Source organism: Cervus canadensis, chromosome 1 (genome assembly GCF_019320065.1).
Source record: "Cervus canadensis isolate Bull #8, Minnesota chromosome 1, ASM1932006v1, whole genome shotgun sequence".
NCBI lineage: Eukaryota > Metazoa > Chordata > Mammalia > Artiodactyla > Cervidae > Cervus > Cervus canadensis.
In genome coordinates, this window is record NC_057386.1 from 118,767,259 (window position 1) to 118,783,774 (window position 16,516).

General features: G+C 49.2%; 1 protein-coding gene across 4 annotated transcripts in view; it reads left to right on the forward strand.

Moving 5' to 3' along the window:
• IQCD (IQ motif containing D) overlaps window positions 1-15,069 on the forward strand; it is a 48,312-nt gene extending 33,243 nt beyond the window's left edge. Inside the window, exons 1-5 of one of the 4 annotated variants that reach the window (XM_043439692.1) lie at window positions 5,214-5,385; window positions 5,700-6,514; window positions 9,149-9,382; window positions 13,017-13,088; window positions 14,643-15,069. In XM_043439692.1, the coding sequence (XP_043295627.1) occupies window positions 5,786-6,514; window positions 9,149-9,382; window positions 13,017-13,088; window positions 14,643-14,942 (1,335 nt within the window). In that variant the 5' untranslated portion in view covers window positions 5,214-5,385; window positions 5,700-5,785 and the 3' untranslated portion in view covers window positions 14,943-15,069. Of the gene's footprint in view, window positions 1-5,213; window positions 5,417-5,699; window positions 6,515-9,148; window positions 9,383-13,016; window positions 13,089-14,642 lie in introns of those variants that run through there. The other 3 variants (XM_043439669.1, XM_043439683.1, XM_043439673.1) reach the window with 3 other exon arrangements.
• Window positions 15,070-16,516: the final 1,447 nt, after the last annotated feature.

Below are 16,516 nucleotides of genomic sequence, written 5' to 3' on the forward strand. Positions count from 1 at the left end.
TAAACAACAACAACAACTGCTTGCTAATCTTGCTTTTTAAGGACAGCGATCTGGTCTCAGACTCATCTTGCCTGGGTCCCAGTATCTAGCTGGAATGAAATAACATCAGGAGGTAGAAATTGTTATCTTCTGTTTAATGAGTTGAAACAGATTTTCCAGTTACAGCAGAGATATAAAAGTTTCCTTTTTAATGAGAAGTACTTAAGAATGAAAGTGTACTTAAAGAAAATAACTGAGTTGATAATAGCACAGCCTGGTCTAGAGATCTGATAGAAATCACAAAGCTGACATTCCAGCGAGAGGGATTTGGGCGCCATGGAGTTGGAACCAGCTGGCATGAAGGTATCTCTTGTTACCCATCACCGCAGCATCAGGCTGCCCTGTGCTCCCCGTGTCATCATCAGTTACATGCTGTGTCTTTGTAATTCGCCGATAATACCTGTCACCTGAGAAACCTGTATGCGTGTCAAGAAGCAACAGTCAGAACCCTCTATGGAACAACTGACTGGTTCAGAATTGAGAAGAGAGTACCACAAGGCTGTTGTCACCCTGTTTATTTCACTTATACGCAGAGCACATAATTCGAAATGCCAGGCTGGCTGAATCACAAGCTAGAATCAAGATTGCCAGGAGAAATATCAATAACCTCAGATATGCAGATGATACCACTCTAATGGCAGAAAATGTTGATATCTGGCAGAAAACAACAAAATTCTGTAAAGCAATTATCCTTCAATTAAAAAATAAATTAATTTTTAAAAACTTAAAAAAGAAAGTGAAGAGGAACTAAAGTGCCTCTTGATGAGGTTGGAAGAAGAGAGTGAAAAAGCCAGCTTAAAACTCAACGTTAAAAAAACTAAGATCATGGCATCTGGTCCCATCACTTCATGGCAGATAGAAGGGGAAAAGGTGGAAGCGGTGACAGATTTCCTCTTCTTGGGCTCTAAAATCACTGCAGATGGTACTGCAGCCATGAAATTAGAAGATCATTGCTTCTTGGCAGGAAAGCTTTGACAAATCTAGACAGTGTGTTAAAAAGCAAAGATATTACTTTGCCAACAGAAGTCTGTATAGTCAAGGCTATGGTTTTTCCAGCAGTCATGCATGGATATGAGAGCTAGACAGTAAAGAAGGCAGAGCACCAAAGAATTGATGTTTTCGAATTGTGGTGCTGGAGAAGACTCTTGAGAGTCCCTTGAACTACACGGAGATCAAACCAGTCAATCCTAAAGGAAATCAACTCTGAATATTCATTGAAGGGACTGATGCTGAAGCTGAAGCTCCAGTACTTTGACCATCTGATGTGAAGAGTTGACTCATTGGAAAAGACCCTGATGCTGAGTAAGATTGAAGACAGAAGAAGAAGAGGACAACAGAGGATGAGCTAGTTGGATGGCTTCACTGATTCAGTGGACATGAACTCTGGCAACCTCCGGGAGATGGTGAGGGCCAGGGAAGCCAGGCATACTGCAGCCCAGGGGGGTCTCGAACAGTCGGACATGACTTGGCAACTGAATAACAGCAGCACCCACAAAAGTTTCCAAAGCATGTGAGCACTTGACTCCAAAATGGAAAAACCAACGAGAGGTGATTCAGAGCTTACCCTGAAATGACTTAGTCTGTCTCCCTCACCTGCTGTTTTTTTTTTTTTTGGCACTCGGCCTGTGGGATCTTAGTTCCCTGACCACTTATCAAACCCAGGCCCCTGGCTGTGAGAGCACTGAGTCCTGAACACTGGACTGCCAAGGAGTTCCTAAGAGTTAGTATTTAAATGGCATTCATTAAAATGAGATGCCCCTCATACCCACCCACACCCAGACATGCACAGACACTCTGTCTCTCTCTCTCTCAAGCTTGTTTTTTCACATCCTTTGACTTCTCCATAGACTAGGGCTGGATTTGAGGGTACTTGTAGGTGCTGGATTTTCTTCTCCTTTTTCTCCCCAGGGAGAAACATACATAATTTACCTCAAACCTTTTTTTTTTTTAAACTCCAAACTGTTCTGAGAGGGAAAGTAATACAACATCCCACAAGCCCATTTGAATGAAAATGAGGTATAATTTGCATGATAAAGATATATTTCCATTTATAAAATTCAGCAGCAGAATTAATGACAAATAAAGGGATGATCCAATTAAAGTCCCCCCTCCATTAACAGTAGTGCTTTACTCTTGGGGCAGGAATCTTAAAAGGAGAGGCTTGTGTTGGAAGCGATTTAAATATTAAGGTTGGTGGCATTAAAAAGGACATGAAGTGATCACATTAGAATTCAAGGAAAAGAAATTCTCCAGTGATTTTTGTCATCAGAAGTCAGACGTGTTTCCCCCAGTCCCAGTTCCACTGACTTTTTCTTGTTCACCCAAATGAGCTGTCAGGAACTGATGGGCATCATCATAATCAAAGAAAACAAGTTTGCCCTTTAAAGCAAAAGAGATAATTTGGCTGAAAGCAAATTGGGAACATTTTCTTCAACACTGCATTCGATGCTGCACTCCAAAGAATTCGACCATTCTGATTTATGCTTGAGAGCTTTGGGGGGCGATGGGGAGACATGCCTTCATGAAACACTTTGTTCATATCCATCCTGTGGCCGGAGGGGGAGGGGGTGCAGATATCCTTCATCCCTAGAGAGGCTGAGGAAGCTCTGTGGATATCCCTAAAATGTTATTTTCAGGAAAAGCTTGAAGCAACTCACAAGATTGTTTGAGGAGCAGAAAGCGGGTGGGAATCAAAGAGATGCAAGATGGAGCACCTCCCTTTCAGTCCAGTGGTTAAGACTCCGAGCTCCAAGTGCAGGGGACACGTGTTCAAAATCGGGTCGGATCCCACATGCTACATGGCGTGAAGCCAAAAAAAAAAAGAAAAACCAGAGAGGGAGCATTGAACAGATACTTCCTGTTCAACAAAGCAAAGAGTAAACAGAGAGAAGTGGAGGGAGTCCAAGAAACAAGAAACACCTAAAGGGCCAAAGAACAGGAAGAAAGGCAGCCATATCAGGTGCTAGGCAACTGACAACACAACTTCATCCCCGCCTTCTATAGTTGCTGAACTTTCACATACGTCTGTTCCATATCCCAAACTAGGTTATAAATTCTGGGAGGACAGGAAATACCTTGCATCTTCTTTAATATCCCTGGGTGCTCAATAAATACCCAAATGGGTGACCCCTTGGACGATCTTTCTTGCTGGGAGCAGCAGCAGATGTAAGCAGACCACTTAAAGAACACTTTAATCATCAAACAAGCAACATCAAGGCCCCTGCTCAGTGGCAGAGAGGCTGCTGAGAAGGAAACAGGCTGGGAGCTCTCAAGGGTGAACACAGATAACTGGGTGGTACGTTGGATGTGGGAGAGGAGGCAGAGTTCGGGTGACACTCAGGTTTCTGGCTTGAGCAATTTGGGTGGCAGAATTGCTGACCATCCAGACAAGGGGTACTGGATAGACAAGGTGAGGAGTGGAGACGTGGTGGGGTCCATCTTTGACACGGTATGTTGGGAGGTCCAGCCGATCCCGGCCATCTGGATCTCCAGGGAGGGGCAGGGTGGTGGGAGATGCAGACTGGGAAACCACTGAAGTCTTGAGCTTAGGATTTCGTTTTCCCCCAGAAAATAATACTTGTTATTTATTGAGCACTCACAATGTCCAGGATCTGTGCCAGAAACTTCCCCTGTGATGATACCTGTCTAATGACTGAGGAAGCCCAGGCTTAGTGGGATTAAATAGCCAGCCCAGGGTCCCACAGCCAGGATATGAAACTCACATGGGGTTGCTGCAAAGCTTAGTACTCTTAGCCATCCAGCCATATAGGCAACACCAATGACTGATTTCTGACTGCTACCATAGGTATTTTTTTTTCCTGAAAGTCTTTTAAGCTTTTAATTTTGTAGTAATTATAGATTTACGGAAAAGTAGCAAAGATAATACAGAGAATTCCCCTGTAACCTTCATTCAGCTCCCCCAGATGTTAATATCTTACATAACCATGGTTTGTCAAAACTAAGAAATTAAAATTGATACAATGCTAGGAACTAAACTATCAACTTTATTTGCCTATTATCAGTTTTCCTACTAATGTCCTTCTTGTGATCCAGGAGCCAATTCAGTATACTCTGTTGCACCTAGCAAAACAGTTTTTCTTTTTTTAAAAAAGTATTTATTTATTTGGCTGTATGAGGTCTTTGTTGTGACACACAGGATCTTCATCATGGCACTCTGGCTTCTCTCTAGCTGTGGCATGGGCTGAGTTGCCCCCTTGGCATGTGGGATCTTAATTCCCTGACCAGGGATTAAACCTGAGTCCCCTGCATTGGAGTGCGGATTTTTAACCACTGGACCACCAGGGAAGTCCCTGAAACAGTATTTTTTTTTTTTTAATATAGTTTTAAACATTGACATATACTTGACCTACAATATTTGTCAGTTTCAGATATATGGGACAGTGGTCCAGTTTCATATATATATACACACATATATATACATACACATACATATATACGCATACAACTTTTAAGATTTTTTTCCATTATAAGTTATTACAAGATATTGAATATAGTTCCCTGTTCTGTACAGTAAATCCTTTTTGTTTAGCTATTTTACATACAGTAGTGTGGATCTGTAAATCCCATACTCCTAATTTATCCCCACACCCACCTTCTTCCCCTGTGATAAACGGAAGTTTGTTTTCTATGTCTATGAGTCTGTTTCTGTAGCAAAACAGTTTTCTAAGTTGTGCTTTGAAGTCGTCGATCATCCCCACCCCGATTTCTAAAATACATTCTTAAAAGCCAATGCAGATACACTGTGCTTGTCCTAGTGCTGTTTGCTCTCTGCACTATTATTTGCTGTCTCTCTTCTGCTCTGTCTCTGGCTGTCCACCCCTGCTGGTTGCATTGCCCAGGCTCCCTTGTCAGCTGGTTTCCCCCTGGATTTGGTCTAGAGGAGGTGCTGGTGTTAGATTGGAGGACTTGACGAAGGGAGGAGCCAGATTTCCTCCTCTTCTCTCTGCTTTGGGCTGCATTTCCAGCAGAGGCCACAGCTCCACTGGGGCTACAGTGACTCCCGGGCAGGAAATGGCTGTGGCTCCAGCTTCCTCCGGGGGACCCTGATCCCCAGACCCGCCCCTCCTCCTTCTCCTCTGTGGCTTCCGGCCATTGACAATTGCTGGGTGGCTTCCCCTTCCCCTGGTTGGCCACTCAGCTCTTCCATCACCCATGTCACGGGTGTGTGTGCTCAGTCATATCCGACCCTTTCCAACCCCACGGACTGTAGCCCGCCAGGCTCTTCTGTCCATGGGATTCTCCAGGCAAGAATACTGGAGTGGGCTGCCATGCCCTTCTCCAGGGGATCTTCCTGACCCAGGTATCTGACCCACGTCTCCTGCTTTGGTAGGCGAATTCTTTACCACTGAGCCACCGGGTAAGCCCAGGGCGTGTTTAAATACTTAGAATGGTGTCTGTATTCCTGCTTGGCCCCTGCCTGACACACGTGCCTGAGACCCACCTCCTCATTTGGTCCCCTTACCCTTGGGGCCCTGACACTGTCATGGAGCTAAAAACTACTTTCTGTGAGAGGTTCTGGGTCAAAGATGCAGAACATCTAAGGCGATCTCTCCACGTCAATAGTTTACAGCTGCTGTGGCCACGCCAGCCATCCCGATGTCAGTGTGACCCTGCTGACTGCCTTCTCCTTCCTTTTTCAGGGTGGCCAGACATAATCAAAGCAAGAGGCCCAGGGAGCCTACCCAAGTCTCAATCTCTCAGGGCGTGCAGAGGCGAAGCTCATAAAATGGCTCTGGACGTCCTCGCCGTGTCCCCCCTCTACCAAGGTCCTGACATCAACAAAATAAGGCTGATAGCCCAGACAACCAAAAAATCCACCACCCCACCTAAAGCCCTGACCCCCGCCAAGACCAAACTCACCACCATCGAGACCAAGAGGATCATGTCCGTCCTGGACGAGACCATCCACAAGGTGGAGCTGGTGAGCCTGCTGTCCCACGCGGCTTCCGAGCCCAAGACTTCGGAGGGGATGCTGGGGCCGGACGTCACCAAGGCTGTGAGGGAACACGAGGACCTCTGCCAGGTCCTCCTGGACCGAGTCAGTTACCTGCAGGAGGAAAAAAGGAAACTGCAGGAGGCAGAAGAGTTCGAGGACGAAGCGTGGTTCCGAGAGCGCCTCTTCGCCATGGACGAGCAGAAATCCCAGCTCCCGCAGCTGATGCAGGAGATCAAAGAATCCACCAAGAACGTCGTGAGACTCCTGCTCAGTAACCCCCAGGCCGCCAGCCTGTTGCAAGCGCAGACCCTGGGCAGGAGTGAGGAAGCCCAGTGTTTTATCAATAGCCTGGTAGAACTCCGAGGTTTCCTATTTGAGAAGTTACTCACCAGTCCCATGGAAGCCAGAGACAAGATCCAGTTCATCCAGGACATCACCCGACGGAATCGGAGGCACCAAGAGATCATCGACACCCTGGAAAATGAACTGGCTGCCTGTGTGAGGAACAGGAATGCGGAGGTATGAATACAAGGTACTGGTCAGATTACAGCGGGAGTCCCGGGGGAGAGGCCCCACGTCTTTTGGCAATTGAGGTTTCTTCCCTCCACGGTTTAAATAGTTGTTTTTATTCATTTGCCCCACAAATATTGTTTTGAGCACTCACCAGGTGCCAGGTCTTACAAATGATGAGTCCACATGGTCCCAGCCTCATGGAGTTCATGAGAGGGAAGGCAGGTCTTAAAGAGCTGATTTAATTACAGTCTTGATAAGTACAAGGAAGGGTTAAGTACAGGGTGCTATAAGAGAGTGTTATAGGAGGCCTGAACTTGGAACTCAGAGACATGGAAGCCATGACTTGAAGAATGAGAGGGTGTAAACCAGGCGGGTGAAATAGACAGGGACCTTCCAGGCCAGGGCTGGATAATAAATATTTAAGACTTTGCTGACAGATCACCTTTGAGGCCTATTCAAGGAATGTGATCTTTGTCCTGAGGGCAGGTGGGAGGGGTGGACGCTCTAGAAGAATTTTTAAGAGGGGAAAAGATAACATGATCCCAACCTAATAACCATCTGGGTACACCTACTGTGTTATTTTATTTTAAAAATCATTTTTGTTCATCTATTTATTTTTGGTGGCCCGAGCTTGGTCTTCGTTGCTGCCTGCGGGCTTTCTCTGATTGCGGCGAGCCAGGGCTCCTCTCTATTTGCCGTGTGCCAGCTTCTCATTGTGGTGGCTTCTCTTGTGAAGAACAAACTCCAGAGCATAGGCTGGGAAGCCGTGGCGCTTGGGCTCAGCTGCCCCACGGCATGTTTGATCCAAGACCAGGGATCAAACACATGTCCCCTGCATTGGCAGGCCGATTCTTCACCACTGGACCACCGGGGAAGTCCTATGTGTTATTTTTTTACATACATTTTCTCACCAACATCTTACAAAGTCCCTGGAGGTGATGTATAAGTATAGGTTTAGCTGCTAAAACAAAGAGACCCCAAATAATAGGGGCTTAGTCAAGCTGGAGACGGATTTCTGTTTAACAGAGAGCCGGCATGGAAGTTCTGCTTCATAAACTTGTCAGGGGCCCAAGTTCCTTCTGGCTGGCTTCCCTGACATCCCCCACATGAGACTTCAAACTGTGGACCCAAGAGGCTGTTCCAGCTTCCCCCAGTCATGTTGTCATTGGTCTAGCCAGCAGGAAAGAGGAAAGCAGAGGAGGGGGCTTTGACCTGCTCTTTTGGGCCACCACCTAGAAGCAGCATTCATACAGTTCTTAGCCAGTGCTAGAGATGCTGGGAAAGTGGTCTGTAGCTGGGGCCAGGCTCCCAGCAAAATATTTTGCTCTACAGCCTTGCCAGGGAGAGCGGGTCCTGGGGGACAGCTGCCACCTTTTCATCGCCCCGTGATCGATGAGAGACCAAGGCCACTCCCCCTCCCTGCTGCACTGGTTTCCTGACTTGGTCCTGTTCAGCATTCACTAGGGCTTGTTGATGACTACTTGTGTGATGATTTGATTGGGGTCTGGGTCTCCCACAAGAGGACAGGGACCTCGTCTCTCTCAGCCCCCCGCTGTGTCCCCAGCAGACCTGGCATGAAAAGCAGACATGCTAATTATTTGGTGAGTGGAGAGATGACAGGCTCCCGGGAGTTCAGTCAGAGGAGGTCACTCAGAGCCTGGAGGGGTGTGACTTAGGGACAAGGACAAGACCCCACCCTGCCAAGTGTCTTTGCTGATCTCATTCAGGTGGTGGAGAACAACTTGGGGCTGCCAAGTTGGACAGCTCTGGGTGGGCAAACTTCATTTCTGCCAGGTGGGCAGATTTCATCAGGTCATCGACTCTCAGTGTAAAATGAGGGGGTGACACCAATAAGGCAGGTTGCAGGGGTCCACACGAGAAGCTCTGACTCCTCATAGTACCGCGTGCCTTCAAACCCAGCACCTGAAGACTGAAGACTTGCCCACAGGATTGGCTTGCCTCAAACCCCTTCCCCAACCCCACCTGCCACTCCCTGAGTCCAGGAAGTTAGCTCAGACCCACCGCGACCCCACTGCCAGCCACCCCCCAGCCCAAGGCTGCCGGCCTGAGCCAGCCACAGCACCGGCGTGTTCAGAGGGAAACCCTAGTGCTTGTGATCAGCCTTACTTATGGAACAGCCCCAACTCCCCCACCCCCAACCCTAATTCCTGTTTCAGGACCCACTGAGGGCAGGAGCCAAGCCAAGCCCTCAAGGGGAGAACCGGGTGGCATTCCCTGTGCTGGGTGTTTATCTCACACCTACATTCATCACGCCAGGTATCTCTGCCAACTGGGTGCTTCCCATTGTGCCTCAGGCAGGAGCATGGAGCTGTCTCAGGCACGCTGAGCCCTTGGCTCACGCCAGGAAATAGAGGGTGGTGGCCACAGACGTGGGCTCCAGATGGGACAGACCTGGCTTCAAATTCCAGTTAAGCTGCACAACCCCAGACAGACTCAACCCCTCCATTTTCCCGTCTCTAGGCAGGCGGTCCCGCCTTCATCCAGGGCCGGGGGTAGGATTGGGAGACATAATAATGCCCCCGCCCACCTCTGAGAGCTGCAGGCACGCCAGCCTCCCCTGCCACGGTGACCCATGACCGCGGGGGGTACCCTTGAGAGTCTCTGCTCTTTCTGGTCCAGGTGGAGAAGGAGAACTTTGTGATCCAAGAGCTGAAAAACCACCTGCACCAGGTGCTCAAGTTCTCGGAGAACAGCCTCCAGCGCACCAAGCAGGAGGCGGAGAAGCAGCAGAAGGCGGACTTCCGGGCCTCGCAGGCCAGGGTGGCCAAGATCCAGCAGGAGATCCTGGTGCTGCAGTCGCAGTTCCACAACCTGGTCACGGAGAACCGGGAGGCGGAGCAGGCGCTGAGGAAGGTGCCCTGGGGAAGCGGGACGGTGGGGGCAGTGGGGCCACCAAGGCAGGAGGGGGCAGAGCGAGGAGCAGGTGCCCGGCAGAGGAGCCGCGAGGGGACTGGGGGCAGAGACATGGGGTCCCGCTACATGCCAGTTATGTGACCTTGAGCAAGCTCCCACCCTCCTCTGAGACCCGCAAAGAGGACGACACCCACCACACCCCCCCCCCCCGCCCCCGATCCTGCAAAGGAAGTGAAGGCACACGGAAACCTCTGGCAAATCCCTCAGCTCCCTCCAAGCCTTCTTGAAGATGATCGTGATTGAATAGGCCTTAATGAGTTATTACGAGAACTAGGTGCTCAATAAGTATCCTTTCTTCATCCGCCTTCTCCCTCATCTTAGCCAGGACCCAGGCCCCACAGGCACCCAGTTTGCTGCGGACTCCCTTTCCTTATCACAACTCTTTCGGGAATCTGCTGGAAGCCCTGGGCCTCTCCCCCATGAAAAGGCATCTGCGCACGGGGGTGGGCAATTCTGGGGTCACAGGCTCCCTGAAGCCAGCCTGTGCGTGGTGCGCAAGCTAAGAACTGTTGCACTGTAAGGACTGTGTGTTTAGTCGCTCAGTCATGTCGGACTCTTTGCAACCCCATGGACTGTAGCCCGCCAGGCTCCTCTGTCCATGGGATTCTCCAGGCAAGAGTACTGGAGAATACTGTCCATTTCCTTCTCCAGGGGATCTTCCCAACCCAGGGTTCGAACCCGGGTCTCCTAAGTTACAGGCAGACTCTTTACCATCTGAGCTACCAGGGAAGCCCGTAAGAACTAAGGAGCCGATTTTTTTAAATTGAGGTGAAATTCACATAACAAAAAAAAATAACCATTTTATTCAGTGGCACTTAGTATTCACAGTGTTGTACAACCACAGCCTCTCTCTAGTTCCAGAACACTTTCATCACCTCCAGACAAACCTTGTACTCATTAAGCAGTTTCTCACTCACTCCCCTTCCCCCAGCCCCTGGAAACCACTAATCTACTTTCTGTCTCCATGGATTTGCCTATTCTGGACTCTTCATGTAAGTGGAATCATAAAACATGTGGTCTTTCTAGCATCTCCTTTTCAAGGCCCGCCCACATAGCATCTGCCAACTCTTCACTCCTTTTTATGGCAGAATAACATTGCAGAATTCCAAAGAATACAAGGAGAGCTAAGAAAGCCTTCCTCAATGATCAGTGCAAAGAAATAGAGGAAAACAATAGAATGGGAAAGACTAGAGATCACTTCAAGAAAATTGGAGATCCCAAGGGAACATTTCATGCAAAGATGGGCTCAATAATGGACAGAAATGGTATGGACCTAAAAGAAGCAGAAGCTGTTAAGAAGAGGTGGCAAGAATACATAGAAGAACTGTACAAAAAAGATCTTCACAACCCAGATGATCACGATGGTGTGATCACTCACCTAGAGCCAGACATCCTGGAATGTGAAGTCAAGTGGGCCTTAGGAAGCATCACTATGAACAAAGCTAGTGGAGTTGATGGAATTCCAGTTGAGCTATTTCAAATCCTAAAAGATGATGCTGTGAAAGTGCTGCACTCAATATGCCAGCAAATTTGGAAAACTCAGCATGGCCACAGGACTGGAAAAGGTCAGTTTTCATTCCAATCCAATCACTACTGCACAATTGCACTCATCTCACATGCTAGCAAAGTAATGCTCAAAATTCTCCAAGCCAGGCTTCAACAGTATGTGAACTGTGAACTTCCAGATGTTCAAGCTAGTTTTAGAAAAGGCAGAAGAACCAGAGATCAAATTGCCAACATCCGCTGGATCATCAAAAAAGCAAGAGAGTTCCAGAAAAACATCTATTTCTGCTTCGTTGACTATGCCAAAGCCTTCGACTGTGTGGATCACAACAAACTGTGGAAAATTCTGAAAGAGATGGGAATACCAGACCACCTGACCTGCCTCTTGAGAAATCTGTATGCAGGTCAGAAAGCCACAGTTAGAACTGGACATGGAACAACAGACTGGTTCCAAATAGGGAAAGGAGTACGTCAAGGCTGTATATTGTTACCCTGCTTATTTAACTTATATGCAGAGTACATAATGAGAAACGCTGGGCTGGAAGAAGCACAAGCTGGAATCAAGATTGCCGGGAGAAATACCAATAACCTCAGATATGCAGATGACACTACCCTTATGGCAGAAAGTGAAGAACTAAAGAGCCTCTTGATGAAAGTGAAAGAGGAGAGTAAAAAGTTGGCTTAAAGCTCAACTTCAGAAAACTAAGATCATGGCATCCGGTCCCATCACTTCATGGCAAATAGATGGGGAAACAGTGGAAACAGTGCAGGCTTTATTTTTTTGGTCTCCAAGATCACTGCAGATGGTGATTTCATCACTGCAGCCATGAAATTAAAAGACGCTTACTCCTTGGCAGGAAAGTTATGACCAACACAGACAGCATATTAAAAAGCAGAGACATTACTTTGCCAACAAAGGTCCGTCTAGTCAAGGCTATGGTTTTTCCAGTAGTCATGTATGGATATGAGAGTTGGACTATAAGGAAAGCTGAGTGCTGAAGAATTGATGCTTTTGAACTGTGGTGTTGGAGAAGACTCTTGAGAGTCCCTTGGACTGCAAGGAGATCAAACCAGTCCATCCTAAAGGAGATCAGTTCTGATTGTTTATTGGAAGGACTGATATTGAAGCTGAAACTCCAATACTTTGGGCACCTGATGTGAAGAACTGACTCACTGGAAAAGAACCTGATGCTGGGAAAGATTGAAAGTGGGAGAAGGGGATGACAGAGGACAAGATGGTTAGATGGCATCACAGACTCAATGGAGATGAGTTTGAGTAAACTCCCATCTCTTTTGAAATTATCCACAGTTTGTTGTGATCCACACAGTCAAAGGCTTTGGCATAGTCAATAAAGCAGAAATAGATGTTTTTCTGAAACTCTCTTGCTTTTTCAATGATCCAGTGGATGTTGGCAATGAGTTTGAGTTTGAGTTGGTGATGGACACGGAGGCTTGACATGCTGCAGTCCATGGGGTTGCAAAGAGTTGGACACAACTGAGTGACTGAACTGAACTAAACATTCCATTGTATGTACAGGAGCTGATCTTTTAAAGACAAAATTAGAGCACATTCCTCTGCTGTGTCTAAATCCATGCAACAGCGAGCATCCCCTCCCCCTTACACTAGAAACCAAACTCCTTCAGCTGCAGACCCTCCCTCTGTGACACAGCTTCTCACTCTGAACTCACCGGGACCATGCTCCCCCCTCGGCCATGCCATCCCAGCCACACAGGCTCAGGTGCCTATTCTTTAAACATCACAAGATTGTTCCCACCTCAGGGCCTTTGCACCAGCTGCTCCACCTGCCTAGAATGTTCTGGAGCCAGACAGCTGGCTTCAAATCCGAGCTCTAACCACCCATCAGCTCTGTGATCTTGGGTCCAGTGAGTCAGTACTCCTGATCTTCCATGCCCTCATCTATGAAATGGAGAACCTACCTTGTGGTGTGGATTCGGGTAAGCGAGTAGGCGAGGCGTGACACAGTGCCTGCTGACGCAGAGCAGACTCGGTGCCGCTCATTGTTACTTTCAGTCCATCAAACAATGACTAATTGGATTTTTTTTTTTCCAGAAAAAATATAAAGTGGAAACAGAAATTGAGAACTGGATCCAGAAATATGATTCAGAGATGAGTGAAAAGCAGGTATTTGTCTGCCTAATTCTGTCTCAAGTGTGTTTCCCAAGATCCTCTAGGAATCGGGGTGAGGGGGCAGGGGAAGAGAAGCCCTTGGATGGTCCATGGTCTACGCCTAGTTCTGGGCCTCCCGAGAGTGACTTCCCTGTCCCTTCCTTAGGCTCAAGGGCTTGTCTAGCCTGGGGCAGTGAGGGGAGCAGTGGCAAAGGAAGGAAACGGAAGCTGCCAGCCATCAAGTGGCGTTTGGCACCAGATCCAAAGATCTCAGCTCCATCTAGGGTCAACATCCCAGGCTCCCTGTCCCCTCCTGTTCAGCTCCCTCCAGCAGCCCTGCCAGCCAGGACTCATCTGTGCTGGATGCAAGTACGAGTTCACCTCCACCACTTCACTCAGTTGCCCAGGAACTTTCTACCAAGTGCTTGAGATGGGCCGGGTGCCAGCCTCCAGTGGTGAAGAAAGTCCTCATTGTCATCTGGAGGTTCTACTCTAGTGGCACTTATGTCACTTATGTGTGACCTTAAGCAAGGGACTTGACCTTGGATTCTGCATGTGATCAACATAAGCAGTAACACCCAGGCTGGGACCATGGTGGGGATTCAGTGAAGCTCGTACAACACAAGATCTGGCCTGGAGCAGGTGCTCAGGGAACAGCAGTCTATAAAACAGGGGTGTCCTGAGGCCTCCACTCAGCTCTGCGCTAACATCAGTGGCCAGAGCCCCAGCTTTGGGGCCAGGAAGGCCTGGTGAGTACTGGAGAGGACCTCAGCTTCTGAGGGGTCCAACATCAGGCGTGCTGTCAAGAGAAGGGCAACTCGGGCTCTGTCTGATCCCCAGTGCTCTAGGAAGGGGGAGACTGGAGGCTGTGCTCATTTCTCTGTTCCCAGTGAGGGTGGTGGGTTAATGATGGCAAAGACAGGGTCCACTTAGCTCTGCCTCCTCTGGAAGTACTTTGCTTCTAATAGATGCTTGGTGGGAAGGAGGGAGGGAGGGAGATAGGTGTGAATTACAGCAAGAGAGGCTGTGGTTAGTTAGAGGTGGGGAAGAACTGTGGGGTTCGGTCACCTGAGGAAGGTCCTCTCTGGATATCTTTGTGACACAGACCATGTGGCTGGCAGCGGTTGGCATTTTTTTTAAACATCCCCACTGTGTGCCTGGCGCCACCATCTAGGATGTTGCATCCAGCCCAACATTTAATCAGGGAAATAGTTCCCACCCCTGCTCCTGGGTTTGGAATAGTCCCCACATTTCAGATGAGGAAATAGGGAAGGCTTGGAACAAGGTGAAGCCCCTCAAGACGGGGCCAAGCTAAGATTAGAAGCCCAGTCGGCCCAGCTCACAAGCTGGGTGTTTTCCTCATTCCTGAAATTGTCTAAGCCGGGCCTCACACCGCAAGCTGGGGATGGACCGCCATCACCTCTCCCCTTCCCATCCCGGCCTGGGATGCAGGCGGCCATGGCTGGGGGCAGCAGCGCCTGCAGGGAGGCGGGGAGCATGCGCACAAGAGGGTGGAGATGGCGCTCTGAGCCTGGCGATGGCCCACCCGCTCCCTGCCTCTCGCCCCAGGACGAGTATGAGGAGCTGGACGTCATCCACAAAGAGGAGCAGCTCCAGCTGGAGGAGCTGAAGAAACGGTACGACGTGCTGGTGGAAGAGTTCTCCCAGATCCAGGCCGAGCGCGAGATCTTGACCAAGAAGAGGCTGGAGGAGGAGCAGGAGATGGTGCGCATGGTGCGGGCCGCCACGCTCATCCAGGCCCTGTGGAAGGGCTACCTGGTCCGCTCCATGCTCAAGTCCAAGAGGAAGAAGCGGGGCAAGGGCAAAGGCGAGAAGAAGGGCAAGGGCAAAGGAAAGGGCAAGAAGTAAGTCCTTCCTCCGCGCTCGCCATAATCTAACCTCTCACTCGAGAGCTGGCCTGGGAAGCCCCTGCGATGGGGAGCCCCGTCGTTTATGACTTTCACGCCTTTTCAAAATTAAAAACCATTGTCAAACACAGCCTACAGATAAACTTCATTTTCCCCAGGGCCCCTGGGTGTGTGTCCACGCTGCAGATGCTTTGTCCATTGTTGGGGGGGGGGATGTGCTGTGGGGAACACCCCAGGCTGCACCCCCTTTTCTGCCCGCCTGGGTCCCAGACCAGAAGTTGCCATGACTGCGATGGGCGCATCACCGGCCAGGACAGTTGGGTGTGGGTCATAGCCACCGACAAAGGCAGGCAGGGCGAGCAGAGAACTCTTAGAGGGACAAGTAGGGTTTCTGGCTGCCCTCAGCCCCTGCTCTTGGTATTACTTTCTTTACAACTTTGCCCCCATTTAAAACTGTGAAAGCGCAGGGTCAAAAACCAGCAACCTCACATTGGCCTTATTTGGTATCCAGGGGGGTCGAACAATGTATTTTTTAATACACTTCTGGCATTAAAAAAAAAAAAAAACAAAAAAAACAGAGGCTATGGCTTAGAAATAACTTTTCTGGAAACAAACAACTCAGCATCCAGATAGCCTGGGCCTCCATGTCTTCAAAAGATGGGCAGCAGCGCCCCCTATAGATGCCTGTGGATGGCAGAGATAGGTTGCCCCAGTCCCCTCCACTCCCAGCTGTCTTCCAGCCCTCACCGCCTCAGTGTCAGTTGCCTCTTTTCATCATACTTGGGCAGTGGCTTCCTTTTTTTTAGTACAGTTTGGAGGAAAGAGGTATTTGTGGCCAGTGTCTGTTAAAACATAGGGGGAGGAGATGAAGGCAAATGAAAGCTTCAAGTAAAACTGAGGGGAGGGTACTCATTCTGTTAGAGTTCTAGGAATTTAAACATCCGTGTTTAATATGCTGTGTTTGTGCTGAGGGCGCAGCTTGCTGGCTTCCCTCATGGCCCACCCGACTTGCAAAGGCATCTGCACATGGGCCCCTGGTCCTAGTCACTGTCGGCTCCTCCCACAGTTCCCCAGGAGTGTTTGCGCATCTTTTCCCCCAGCGTAGAGGGATAGAACCCAAGATGTGGCCTCCAGCTGGCCTGTCTGGAATCTCCGTGCTTCCTGGAGGCGCATCATGGGAAAATGGGGACAAGGAGAGGCCGGAAGTCTGGCCTCCACCCAACCCACTGGGATGCTGCAATTCTGGGTGCAACTCCATCAGGGCAAAGGCTTTGCGGTTCTTCCTAAGGTGCCTGACCCGGGACAGTGCAGAGCAGGGGAGGGTGGGCCCTGACCAGTTAGGGCTCCATCCTGAATGCTCTCCAGGTGCCATGTGTAACTTTGTGGTCTTACTGGACCCCTCAATTGGGCAAAGTCCAATCATTGTGGATTTTGCTTTTTAAGAACTCTGGTGGTGTAGTTCAGTCGCTAAGTCATGTCCAACTCTTTGTGACCCCATGGACTGCTGCACGCCAGGCTTCCCTGTCCATCACCAACTCCTGGAGCTTGCTCAAGCTCATGTCCATTGAGTTGGTG